General features: G+C 47.4%; 1 protein-coding gene across 1 annotated transcript; it reads right to left on the minus strand.

Moving 5' to 3' along the window:
- Positions 1-3,793: 3,793 nt before the first annotated feature.
- LOC140389415 (E3 ubiquitin-protein ligase TRIM69-like) lies at positions 3,794-12,731 on the minus strand. Its single transcript, XM_072473557.1, has 2 exons — positions 12,617-12,731; positions 3,794-4,630 (listed from the first exon to the last, which is right to left on the minus strand). Exons 1-2 carry the CDS (start codon positions 12,726-12,728, stop codon positions 4,110-4,112), a joined length of 633 nt encoding a protein of 210 aa, XP_072329658.1. The 5' UTR covers positions 12,729-12,731; the 3' UTR covers positions 3,794-4,109.
- Between the last annotated feature and the right edge of the window lie 1,660 nt (positions 12,732-14,391).

A 14,391-nucleotide genomic window follows, 5' to 3' on the forward strand; every position in this document is an offset into this window, starting at 1 on the left:
TTGGCTGGAAGGGCTTGACATGGAGCAGTGCCGCCATCTGCTGGCAGTACTGTGACTGTCCACTTGCACAGTCAGCTGCCTTTCAGTTGGAGACCGGATTGAGTGAGGCCATAAATATAATAATAATAATCTTTATTATTGTCACAAGTCGGCTTACATTAACACTGCAATGAAGTTACTGTGAAAAGCCCCTTATCGCCACATTCCGGCACCTGTTCGGGTACACAGAGGGAGAATTCAGAATATCCAAATTAACTAACAGCACATCTTTCGGGACTTGTGGGAGGAAACCGGAGCACCCGGAGGAAACCCACACCGACACAGGGAGAACGTGCCAGACAGTGCCCCAAGCAGGGAATCGCACCTGGGACCCTGGAGCTGTGTAGCAACAGTGCTAACCACTGTGCTACAGTGCTGCCCACTATTCTCTATACAAACCATCTGAACCCCTCGATTAGATTCCAGTCTGTAACTCACTCCCTGGTATCCATTATTCTATATATAAACCATCTGAACCCCTCGATTAGATTCCAGTCTGTGACTCACTCCCAGGTATCCATTATTCTATATATAAACCATCTGAACCCCTCGATTAGATTCCAGTCTGTAACTCACTCCCTGGTATCCACTATTCTATATATAAACCATCTGAATCCCTCGATTAGATTCCAGTCTGTAACTCACTCCCAGGTATCCATTATTCTCTATACAAACCATCTGAACCCCTCGATTAGATTCTAGTCTGTAAGTCACTCCCTGGTATCCATTATTCTATATATAAACCATCTGAATCCCTCGATTAGATTCCAGTCTGTAACTCACTCCCAGGTATCCATTATTCTATATATAAACCATCTGAACCCCTCGATTAGATTCCAGTCTGGCACTCACTCCCAGGTATCCACTATTCTATATATAAACCATCTGAACTCCTTGATTAGATTCCAGTCTGTAACTCACTCCCAGGTATCCATTATTCATTATATAAACCATCTGAACCCCTCGATTAGATTCCAGTCTGTAACTCACTCCCAGGTATCCATTATTCTATATATAAACCATCTGAACCCCTCGATTAGATTCCAGTCTGTAATTCACTCCCAGGTATCCATTATTCTATATATAAACCATCTGAACCCCTCGATTAGATTCCAGTCTGTAACTCACTCCCAGGTATCCATTATTCTATATATAAACCATCTGAACCCCTCGATTAGATTCCAGTCTGTAACTCACTGTATCCCATCCCACCTTTAACTGTATCAAACTCAGTCTCGCACAAGAGGTCAAATTCACCCCGCCCAGCGCCTCACTCTCCACCGTATCTCTCCCCCAACTCCTCCTCCCATTTCTCCTGAATCCTCATCATGTGCATTCCCCCTGCTTCCCCAGCCACCCGTATATGTCCCCAATCCTACCCTCCTCCTCCATGTCCGGAAGCAGCAGCCGTTCCAATGGGACATACTTCGGCAGCCTGGGGAACTCTTTACACACCATCCGTGCAAAGTCACTCACTTGTAGATACCTAAAATCACTCCCCTCGGGAGCTCTCCCATCTCCCGCAGCTCTCCCAGACTGGCAAAACTCTCCTCCAAATATAAATCCCTGGCCCTCATCAACCCCACCTCTCTCCACCTCCTGTACATGCCATCCGTCTCCCCCGGTTTGAATCCGTGGTTCACACACAACAATGTTAGCACCGACATCCCCTCCGTCCGAAACTGTCTCCTCAGCTGGTTCCACACCCTAACCGTGGACTGTACAACCGGGCTCTCCATATATCTCCTCGGTGACAACGGTAGTGCCACCGTTACCATGGCCCTGAAGCTGGGCCCCGACAGGACTCCTCCTCCACCCTAACCCATTCCGGCCTCTCTCCCTCCCACTATCACCTCACTTTCTCCACATTCACCACCCAATAATAGTGCAGTAAGAATTTTTACAACACCAGGTTAAAGTCCAACAGGTTTGTTTCGATGTCACTAATTTTCGGAGCGCTGCTCCTTCCTCAGATGAATGAAGAAGTATGTTCCAGAAACATATATATAGACAGATTCAAAGATGCCAGACAATGCTTGGAATGCGAGCATTAGCAGGTGATTAAATCTTTACAGATCCAGAGATGGGGTAACCCCAGGTTAAAGAGGTGTGAATTGTGTCAAGCCAGGACAGTTGGTAGGATTTTGCAGGCCAGGTGGTGGGGGATGAATGTAATGCGACATGAATCCCAGCTCCCAGTTGAGGACGCACTCATGTGTGCGGAACTTGGCTATAAGCTTCTGCTCAGCGATTCTGCGTTGTCGTGCGTCCTGAAGGCCGCCTTGGAGAACGCTTACCCGGAGATCAGAGGCTGAATGCCCTTGACTGCTGAAGTGTTCCCCGACTGGAAGGGAACATTCCTGCCTGGTGATTGTTGCACGATGTCCGTTCATTCGTTGTCGCAGCGTCTGCATGGTCTCGCCAATGTACCACGCTTTGGGACATCCTTTCCTGCAGCGTATGAGGTAATAGTGCAGCAGGTGCGGTAACGCCAAGTCCCCTTTCTCTCCCTGCCTCTGTATCACAGCCCACTTCCCCCTTTCACCTTCCCCGCCCGAATAAACTCCGAAATTACGTTGACCAAATTCCGGAAGAAGGCCTTCGGAATAATAATCGGGAGCATCTGAAATACAAATAAAAACCTTGGCAAGACATTCATCTTAACCACTTGGACCCCTCCCGCCAGCATCAGGTGCTGTGTATCCCACCTCCTAAAGTCCTCCTTTATCTACTCCACCAACTTTGTTAAGTTCCACTTATGCAGTGTCGCCCACTCCCCTGTCACCTGGACCCCCAGATACCTAAACCTATCCCTACCTACCCTAAATGGCAACCCCCCTAAATTAGCTGAAACAGAGAAAGTTTCAGTGAACTATTAGATACAGTGAACTATTAGGAAGGTAAATGGTATCTTAGCCTTTACTACAACGGGGCTGAAGTATAAGACTATAAGTCTTGCTGCAAAGTAACAGGGATTGAGTGTGGTCACAGCTGGAGGATTTTGGACAGTTTTAGTCTCCGTACCTGAGGAAACATGTACTTACCTTAGAGGGAGCAATGAAGGTTCTCGGAATTGATACTTGGGATGAAAGGGTTTTCTGATATGAGGAAGGATTGAGTTGGATCGATCTATATTCTTTGAGGTTTAAAAGAATAATGGGTGATCTTATTGAAACATATACAATTCTCTAAGGATAGATGCTGACACTGGTCTAGAACGAGGGGGTCACAGAATCAGGATAAAGGGTTGTCCATTTAAGACTGAGATGAGGAGAAATTCCTTCCCTCAGAGAGAGTTGTGAATCTTTGGGATTCTCTCCCTCGGCGAGATGTCAGTGAGTATATTCCACACAGAGATCGGTATATTCATGAGTGCAAAGAGAATGAAGGGATAGGAGGGGAAAGTGGAGTCGGTGTTGATGTTCAGACAGGATCTTACTGAATGGTCACATGTCCTACTCCGGAACCTATTCTGATATTCTCATTCCTGATACCACCACCTGGAGGTTCCCTTCCAGTCACTCACCATCCCGACTGGGAAACATATCGGCCGTTCCTTCACTGTCACTGGGTCAGAATCCTGGAACTCCCTCCCTAACAGCACTGTGGGTGTACCTACACCACCTTCTCAAGGGCAATTAGGGATGGGCAACGAGGGCTCAGCCAGCGACATCCACATCCCAGACAGGAGAGAAAACATTCTTTCTGCTCATTCACTGAATCAGTAATCATCACACCAGGTGTCAGTCCCGTCTTCAAATAAAACATTTATTCAAGGGAGGAAACAAAATAAAGATTCACAATGAATTGTTCGAGAGCTGGGCACAGTTACCACAATTCAGGAGATTTTGCTTCATTCTATACCAGTCCAGTGTTTATGGGTCCCATTAGATTCAGAGAGGGACAGTGGGATGGGTGGAGAATCTGAGTTAAATTTACAGAATAAACAATACAGAAACACACTCACCCCCTGACAGCACACAGCAGAGAATCAGGACAACATGAGCTGTTCAGACAGTGAATCAGGCTTCTCACTAAAACTCCGACCTCCCAAAACGTGTCCCACTGTGTTACCCAGTGAGCAGGGTCAGTGGGTCAGAGTTATTACGACAGGGATTGAAGGCGGGGTAGAGTTTCTCGGTGAATGTGTCAGTGAAGGTGTACAGGTGAGACATGTCCTCAGCATCGTAAAATGACACCTGTCCACCCTCATAATCCAGGTAAATTCCCAACTTCCGGGGTTTCACTTTCCGCTGGGTGATGACATCTGGGATTTTCAATGATTTGCAGTCTGCCAATCGGGCGATGACCCAGAATCCATTCTCAGGTGAATGTGTGATGTTTGCTTTCCTGTTGACAGACTCTCTGCAGACACCCACAACCCAGTAAGGCTTGTGTCCAAGACCCACCTCCCAGTAGTGTCTCCCTGATGTGAAACTCTGGGAGCTCAACACATACATATATGTACTAAATCTTTCCGGATTATAAAATCGACTTTGCTGTTCATTTCCGTGCCTCACACTAGTCAGATCCTGGGAAATGATGAGCTGGTTGTTAGCTGTCTCCGGGTCCAGGGTGAGACTTGCTGGAACTGGAAGAGAACATAATTGGGAAGCTGTTACTGTGAGAAAAACAGGAGTGAATGACGAGACGTGTACAGACGGTGATGGGACATCACCACTTTCCTCAGCCCAGGAACTGTGGAAGCTCAGGGACAGAGTGTGTGAAGAAATTTCTCCCCCTTCCCTCAGCTCCATTCACTCGGCTCAGATCAGCATCAATTCACTGAGAATAAAGATCTCTCTCCAATACAAGACCTCGGTTAAGACAAGTTGTGGGAACTCGGTCACCGCTCTGAGTCCAGCCTGTTGTGAACTTTTGTGGACAGTGTTGACGCATTTTTCAACGTGTGAATGGGATTGAAGCATTAACTCTCTCACATTCCTGTACACATCAGTCAAGGGGGAGTCCAGATGTTCATTTATTTTCAACGCAGAACCAGAAACGGAAACTCGAGCTCATCCAAATTCTGTGCCCACCGTCTAACTTCCACCAAGACCCAGACACCCATCACCAACCACACGTGCCCCCCTCACCTTTCCCACTCCCCCGAGCGCACTCTCACTGACCCTCATCGGCTTCTGACACAGGGATGTCTCAAAATTAAATGTCTACACGGCCTCCCCACACTCTGTACGTCTGTCACCTCCTCCAGCCCTACAACCCCCTCCGAGATCTCAGTCAGGACAAGGGGGTGAGCTCTCCTCCTCCAGCCCTACAACCCCCTCCGAGATCTCAGTCAGGACAAGGGGGTGAGCTCTCCTCCTCCTCTTCAAACTCCTGCCACGGAATCATTGACCCCCAGCTGAGAAGGGGTAAAGTCTCACCTGAAAGAGGCTCCTCCAACACTGCAGCACTTCCTCAGTACCGCGCTGGGATTGTCAGTCTGCACTTTCATAGATTATCATAGAATTTACAGTGCAGAAGGAGGCCATTCGGCCCATCGAGTCTGCACCGGCTCTTGGAAAGAGCACCCTACCCAAGGTCAACACCTCCACCCTGTCCCCATAACCCAGTAACCCCACCCAACACTAAGGGCAATTTTGGACACTAAGGGCAATTTATCATGGCCAATCCACCTAACCGGCACATCTTTGGACTGTGGGAGGAAACCGGAGCACCCGGAGGAAACCCACGCACACACGGGGAGGATGTGCAGACTCCGCACAGACAGTGACCCAAGCCGGAATCGAACCTGGGACCCTGGAGCTGTGAAGCAATTGTGCTAACCACAATGCTACCGTGCTGCCCCAATATATATTTCTGCTCCAGATTCTGGCATGGGACAGAAATCTACAGCTTTCTGACTCAGTGATGGGATAACACGGACAACATTCCCACTGGGAATTCCATTCACAGTCGGAAGGAGTGATCCCAGTGGAAAATTCACATCTAAATGACGGAGAAGTTACTTCAGTTATCTCAATGCACGGTTTTGTTCTTTAATCTCCTCGTATGTTCCCTGTCTCCATGGCAACATGGCCCTAACAGACAGAAACCTAGAAAATGTCCAGAATAACGAGGACAGTAGCAACATGGATATGGAATGGGGTGAATGACAGTTGTTGGTTGTTCAGACTGGACATAGATATACATTAGTGTTCACAGGGGTCAGTGTTCACACCCTGACTCTTCCTGTGTAACTTAATGACCTAAACCTTAATGTACAGAACATCAGTTCACAATTAGCGGGTGACAGAACAAGTTGAGAGAGCGATTAATAAGAATGCAGCATCTTAGGCTTTATTAACGCAGAATAGAGTGACAAAATTATATCTGTACAAAACACTGGTTAATCCTCAACTCTGTTCTGGGCAACACACTTGAGGGAGGATGTGAGGGCATTAGAGAGAGTGCAGGGAACATTCACCACAATGATTCCTGGGAGGAGGAACTTCAGTTACGGACACACATTAGTGAAGCTGAGGTGGTTCCACTGAGAGAAGAGAACCAGAGGACACAGAATTTAAGCAGATCAACAAAAAGTAGCCCTTTTAGCGTGAGGGAAAACCTTTTCACACAGCGAGTGTTTAGGGTCAGGAATGTACTGTGATGGAATCAGATTGAATCACAGCTTTCATATGGAATTGAATCATTAACTGAAGAGGAACAATCAACGTCAGGATCAGGCAGAGTCAGCGTGGAGTTATGAAGGGAAAATCATGCTTGACAAATCTACTGGAATTCTTTGAAGATGTAACCAGTACAGTTGACAAGGGGGAGGCAGTCGATGTGGTACATTTGGACTTTCAGAAGGCGTTTGACAAAGTCCCGTATAAGAGTTTATTGTGCAAAATTAAAGCGCATGGGATTGGGGGAAATCTATTGACGTGGATAGAAAACTGGTTGGCAGTGAGGAAACAAAGAGTGGGGATTAATGGGTCCTTTTCAAATTGGCAGGCAGTAACTCCTGGGGTACCACAGGGATCGGTGCTGGGATCGCAGCTATTCACAATATATATGAATGATTTAGATGAGGGAACAAAATGTAACATCTCAAAGTTTCAAGATAATATCAAGTTGGGTGGGAGGGTGAACATAACATAAGAACTAGGAGCAGGAGTAGGCCACCTGGCCCTTCGAGCCTGCTCCGTTATTCAATGAGATCATGGCTGATCTTTTGTGGACTCAGCTCCAATTTTCCACCCAAACACCATAACCCTTTATTCTTCAAACTGTGAACTGTGACGACGATTCAGGGATGCTACAGCAAGATCTGGACAGGTTGGGCAAATGGGCAAATCAATGGCAGATGCAGTGTAATTTGGATATGTCTGATGTTATTCACTTTGGAAGCAAAAACAGGAAGGCAGATTACTCCCTGAATGGTTGTAAATTGGGAGAGGGGAGTGTGCAGTGGGACCTGGATGTCCTTGTGCACCAGTCGCTGAAGGTAAGCATGCAGGTACAGCAGGCGGTAAAGAAGGCTAATGGTATGTTGGCCTTCATTGTGAGAGATTTCGAGTACAGAAGCAGGGATGTGTTGCTGCAATTGTACAGGGCCTTGGTGAGGCCACACCTGGGTATTGTGTGCAGTTTTGGTCTTCTTTGAGGTAGGATGTTCTGGTCTCGAGGGAGTGTAACAAAGGTTTACCAGACTGATTTCAGGGATGGCGGGACTGTCATATGAGGAGGGATTGACGAGGTTGGGATTGTTTTCGCTGGAGTTCAGAAGAATGAGGGGGGATCTCATAGAGACTTATAAAATTCGAACAGGACTAGACAGGGTAGATGCAGGGAAGATGTTACCAATGATGGGTGTGTCCAGAACCAGGGGCCACAGTCTGAAGATTCAGGATAAATCATTTCGGACAGAGATAAGGAGACAATTCTTCACCCAGAGTGGTGAGCCTGTGGAATTCATTACCACAGGAAGTAATTGATGCTAAAATATTGAATATATTCAAGAGGCGGCTGGATATAGCACTTGAGGATAATGGGTTCAAAGGCTATGGGGAGAAAGCAGGATTAGGCTATTGAGTTGGATGATCAGCCATGATCGTGATGAATGGCGGAGCAGGCTTGAAGGGCCAAAAGGCCTCCTCCTGCTCCTATCTTCTATGTATCTATGTATCTATATAATCTGCAGAGTTACAGAGAAAAGGTGAAGGAACGGCCCTGGGGAGTTGATCTTGCAACGAGCTAGCAGGAACACAATGGGCCGATTGGTTTCCTCCTGTTTTGTAAACATTCTGGGATTCACAGAAAGAGACCATTCCAGACCAACCTGATTCGGCTGCAAATGAATTCTCTAGCCCAATCCCGGTTTCCAGTTCCTGCTCCGTAACCCTGTCGGTTACGGCACCTGGAGTGTTGATCTGATTACTTTATAAATGTGACGAGGGTTTCTGCCTCAATCTTCCTTTCCCAGATCCAGACCACACCCTGAGTGAAAATAATCCCCTTTCACCCTCCTCCCTCTTACCCTGTATCTACTCTCTATGATCATGGACACCGAGACAATGGAACTCGGGGCTTTTCCAATCAGGACATTCTTAATTTTATACACATCAATTAAATCTCCCCTCAGCCTTCTCTGATCCAATGAAAACAATCCCAATCCATCCAATCATAACGCAGAACTCAAGTTCTCTGACCCATCCAACACCATCATAAATCTCCTCGGTAACCTCTCCAGCACACTGACCAGAAAGATACAAAGTACTCTAGTTGTAGACTAACTAGTGTTTAATAAAGTTCCTACATTACCTCTCTGCTCTTATTTTCTATTCCGAGGTCAGTAGAGGAAAATATCCGTTGTGTTATCTTCACAACATTATCCCCCTGTCCTGAACCTGTGGACATAAATTCAAAGCTCCCTCTGTTCCTCCACAACTCTCGCTATCTTACCACTTACTGTCTATTCCCTTGCCAGATCTTCCCCCTCCCAATACATTAACCTCACACTTCTCTGATCCGAATTCCATTTGCTACAAGACAAAATCCTGAGGAAGAGACAGAAGGTGAAGTCTGCCTAAGTTGGGAGTTCCTGTCCTTGGTCACAGAAGGGGACAGAATGTAGTCATGGTGATTGGTATACGGAGAGAGGGGAAGTGTATCAGTGTTTTTTTGTTTTTTTTTATTGAGGGGCAATTTAGCGTAGCCAATCCACCTACCCTGCACATATTTTGGGTTGTGGGGGCGAAACCCACGCAAACACGGGGAGAATGTAAAAACTCCACACGGACAGTGACCGAGAGCCGGGATCGAACCTGGGACCTCGGCGCCGTCAGGCAGCAATGCTAACCACTGTGCCATCGTGTTGCCCGAGTGTATCAGTGTTGACAACGGGGCATGTGGGGACCAATCGGCGCTCTGTGCGGAGGTCTGGCAATGTCCCTTAGAAATGACAGAATATCGTTAAATGTTTTCTTATAACCTGGGGAAAGAAAAATACCCAACAAGATACAGAGAATAACACTTGGGGTCATCCAGTGTTGGGGAAAAGCAGGAGGGAAAAGGGAGGGATAAACATAAAACAATCATGATCACCAGAGAAAAAGTATCTGGAAAACTAATGGGATTTAAGGCAACTTGTCCCCTGGACCTGATGTCCTGCATCCCAGGATTTTAAAGGCGGGGCTGGAGAGAAAGTGGATGCATTGGTTGTAATCTTTGCAAATTCCCGAGATTACTGATCAATGATGGGGATACAACTATTTATGATCAATATTCCTGATTGGATGAAGAAACCGAATGTACTGGAGCTAAATTGTCTGATGCCACAAAGTTAGGTCTTGAAGTTGTGAGGAGGATACAATGGTTCTGCATAGGGATATAGACCGGTTGAGTGAGTGGACAAAGATTTAGCAGAGGGAGTATAAAGTGGGAAAATGTGAGGTTGTCCACCTTGGAAGGAAGAATAGAAAAAGCAGCAAATTATTTCAATAGAGACGGCAGAATGCTGCAGTACAGAGGGATCTGGGGGACCTTGTACATCAATCACTAAAAGTTAGTGTCCAGGTACAGCAAGGAACGAGGAAAACAAATGGAATGTTGGCCTTTATTGGAAAAGGGATGGAGTGTAGAGTAGGGAAGACGTGCTGCAACTGTACAGGGGATTGGTGAGACTGCAGCTTGAGTACTGTGTTCAGATCTGATCTCCTTACATCAGGAGGGAGAGACTCTCATTGGACACAGTTCAGAGAAGATTCACTGGGCTGATTCCTGGTGAAGGGATTATTCTATGAGGAAAGGTTGAGCAGGTTGGTCTGTACTGTGGTCTGTAGTTTAGAAGAATAAGAGGTTATCTTATTGAAACATAACATTCTGAGGGGATTCCTTCGTCAGGGTAGATGCTGGGAGGATGTTTGATCTCTGGGGTAAGCGAGGTGTTGGTGACACAGCATCAAATGAAGGGGCCTCTACTTAAGACAGAGATGAGGAGGAATTCCTTCTCGGAGAGGGTTATTAGTCTTTGGAATTCTCTACCACAGAGACCAGCAGAGGCTGGGTCATTGATTCATGACCGAGTTTGATAGATTGTTGATCAACAAGGGGGTTAAGGGACTTGCGGTGATGGCGGGCGGGAGGCGGCCGCAAAATGGAGTGCTCCCGTTCGGCAACGGCATTTTCGGGGCTTTAAGCCCGGTCCCAGGGTCCGCGGAGGCGGCAGAAGCAGGGAGAAGGCACAGAGGAGGCACAGTGAAGACACAGGAGGAAAAAAAGAACAAAGAAAAATGTCGAGGGTGAGAAAGAAAACGGCCGGAAAAAAAACAGCTGGAGGTCCGTCGGGGAGTGGAAAGGTCACCGCGGGGTCACCAGGAAAAATGGGGGCTGGAGCACCAGGGAAGGCCCCACTGCTTACGGCTGAAGAAATAACTAAGGCGATGGCTGCGGAATTTGAAAAGTAGTTGGCGCAGATTGCGAAATGCATGGAGACGGTGAGGAAGGAGATGAGGGAGGTTTTGAGTGTGCTGGTGGAGGAGGCGGTTTCCCCGGTGAGGACGGAGGTGGCGAGCGCAGTGGCGGAGGTGCGAGAGCAAGGGGAGGCGCTGAAGGAAGTGGAGGAGACGTTATTGCAGCACGGTGATCAACTTGCCTCGATGGGGAAAGAGATGCGGAAGGTGATGGACATTAACAAGTATCTGTGAGGAAAAATGGAAGACCTGGAAAACAGATCCAGGCGACAGAATTTGAGGATTGTGGGGCTGCCCGAAGGAGTTGAAGGACCGAAGCTGACTGAGTATTTTGCCGCGATGCTGGCGAAACTATTGGGGGAGGGGGAGGATTCCTCCCGATATGAACTGGATTGGGCTCATCGGTCGTGGAGGCCTGTACCAAAGGCGAGTGAGCCGCCAAGGGCAGTGACTCTGTGCTTCCGTAGGTACAGGGTGAAGGAGAAGGTCCTGAGTTGGGCCAAGCAGAAGCGGGTGGTGCAGTGGGCTGGAGCTGGTATACGTGTATACCAGGACTTTACGGTGGAGCTAGCAAGGAGGCGGGCTGCCTTCAACCGGGTGAAGAGGGCACTGTACATTAGCAAGGTGTGGTGCGGCATTGTATATCCAGCTAAGCTGAGGGTGACTTACAAGCTCAGGGACTTTTATTTTGGAACGGCGGAAGCAGCGGAGGAGTTTGCGAAAGCAGAAGGACTGTGGCAGAACTGACAAATTGAGGAATGGCCATGTGCCGATGTAACCTCATGACTGTATTTTCTTCTTTTTTGTATCACTGGAGTAGTAGTACGCGGGTGTAGAGATTAAAGGAGCCAAAGTGGTATTTGGACAACGGAAGGGACGGGACTTTCACTCGAAATGAGAGTTCTTTGGGGTGTAGGTGGATATGCGGGGTTTGTGTGCTAAAAGGGGATCTTTGGGCTTTCCTGGGGCCGGGCAAGTGGGAAAGGGACCCGGGCGGGGGCCTCCATGCTGGCCGGTTTAAGCCGGCCAGTGAACGGGAGTGAGGTGGGGGGAGGGGCTGCGGCCATCGGAGCCTGGCAGAGCAGGGTCCGAGTGGTCTAGCCGGGGTGGAAAGTTGGGGGGAAGGAACCAAGGTTGGGAGGAGGAGTTTAACAAGAGGCAGTGGACGGGAGGAGCTGGAGACCTGCGGTGGGGGGGGGAGAGGGGGGTGGGGGGGAGGGGGGGGGTGGGAGCTGTGTAAGATTAAGGGTGACTACGGGTAATCCCTGATTTCTTTTTGTCGTTTGTTTATGTAAACAGGCGGGTTGAGGTTTGGGGGTTGGTGGGCGGATGGGATCGTTGTTATTATGGGGACTGACATATCTTGCTGATTATTGTTTATTGTTGATGGATGTAAATGTGGGAGAAAACGTGAAAAATGGAGGAGAATAAAAAGATTTTTTTTTTTAAAAACAAGGGGGTTAAGGGTCATCTGGGACAGGCAGGAAAGTGGAGTAAAGGCCACAATTCGATCAGACATGTTCTGATCAAAAATCAGAGCAGGTTCACTGGGCTGGACTGCTCCTGTTCTTATTCCTTCTGATCATTTCATCAGTGTGTCAAACCTCATTAATCACTTGGATAACAGCAGGGAGACGGTAATATACAGAGAATGATACCTGGAGAAATCACTGCCCTCATTTCCCTCCACACTTTGATGTATTTGACTGGTTCACCAGCGATATCCGCAGGTAACTGAGTGGAGACAGTTCCAGGCTTGCCAAACTCCATCTGACTCCTGTAAAAACAGGTCTGGAAATCAGTGTGTGTTAGAGAGACAGCAGTGATCACATCACAAAACTGTTTCTTTAAACCTGCTTACCTCATCAACAGGTCCTGAATATCCTGAGGGGAAAGAAACAGAATAGATATGATCGAGCCAGATTAAAGAGTTCTTGTTGATGTAAATCCCGAGTAGAAATTATGAAGAGGGACAGAATCGAGACAAGGAATCAGATAGAAAATAACTTTTACTTTTTCCTTTCATTCCCTCTCTGAACTCATCCTGGTCATCAGACCCACCTCCTGTCCCCTCCATCCTCTTCCCCAAATTACTGATCTCCCAAACTCCCCTGCTGGTCCCCATGTTAGCTGGGATTGTCTCTCCTTTAAATCTACATCTTCACCCCTCTCACCTCCTCATTATTCTCGATCAGTCTGCAACTTTTGACACGGTCGATCACACCATCCTCCTCCACCGCCTCTCCACTGTTGTCCAGCTGGGTGTTCTGCCCGCACCAGTTCCCACTCTTATCTCTCGAACCGTAGCCCCCATCACCCCTGTGGTTGGTGAACTACATTAGCTCCCGGTTCAACAACGTATTGATGTTGAAAATTCTCATCCTTGTTTTCAAATTCCTCCATGGCCTCACTCCTCCCTATCTCTGTAATCTCCTCCAGCTCCACAACCCTCCGAGACATCCTCTAATTTGTGTCTCTTGTCCATCCCCAATATTAATCCCAACACTATTGCTGGCTGAGGCTTCATTTGAATCCAGCGTTCGCAGGATCAGGAACAGCAAAACCCACAACTCAATAAAGATCTACCGACTCCACTTTAACAACGCATCTTAACCCCGACCTCAGTAGAACTCCATGGGCAGCAGTGTAAACGTCTCCAGTTCCCAGCCCAGCTCTCTCTGAGTCCAATCATCAATCAGTGCCGTGGTTACACTGAGTATAGGAATCACACTGAGATTGTCTCACCTCATTCCCCATTGGACCCTTACAGACAGCAGAAAGAAACAATCACCCAACCAATCAGACTGAGGCCTTGCCCAATCCCAGAGGTTAAAGGTCAGAGTGCCCGCCCTCAGTCTCTGGAATGTTTCACTGGACAAGACAAAGAGATTTTGTACCTTGAGGAACTTTGGGGCCTCTTGTACCTCCAGCCTCGATTTTAGATCTCTTATTGCTCCTTCAAGAGAAGACATTTCAGCCATGGTTTTGGTTAAGTTCTGCTCCATTTCCTCTATTATTTTATTGCTTTTTCTCTCCAACTCTGCTTTCAGCAGCTCCTCCTTCTCAACCAGGAACTTGTGCATCTTTTCAAATTCACTGTTGATTTCATTTCTCAGTCTGTCAACTTCAGCCTGGAACAGATTGAATACAGAACGGAATAAACAACGTTTACAATCCCAGTTTCCCGGTCTCTGTCCACTGGGATAGAGGAAAACAATTTGCATCCAGTACGACTAACAAATAATAACAGCTCACTGCCGGCTCAATAATTTGATGGAATATTGGGTCTGTGGGAGTGAGTTACAAATAAACATTATAAAGTGATTCCAATGGTTAATCCTGAATAAGAACCATCAAGGTGTGAATTACAGACTGGAATTTAATCGAGGGGTTCAAATGGTTTATATATGGAATAATGGATATCTGGGAGTGA

This window comes from Scyliorhinus torazame, chromosome 14, assembly GCF_047496885.1.
Source record: "Scyliorhinus torazame isolate Kashiwa2021f chromosome 14, sScyTor2.1, whole genome shotgun sequence".
Classification (NCBI taxonomy): Eukaryota; Metazoa; Chordata; class Chondrichthyes; order Carcharhiniformes; family Scyliorhinidae; genus Scyliorhinus; species Scyliorhinus torazame.

What these genes read in the sequence shown, in the direction of transcription:
- LOC140389415 (XM_072473557.1), bottom strand. Translation starts at nt 12,728, where the DNA reads ATGGAGTTTGGCAAGCCTGGAACTGTCTCCACTCAGTTACCTGCGGAT. An exon ending in GAGGGCAGTGATTTCTCCAG is followed by an intron (nt 4,631 to 12,616) that starts GTATCATTCTCT and finishes GTTCTCTTCCAG; the next exon opens with TTCCAGCAAGTCTCACCCTG.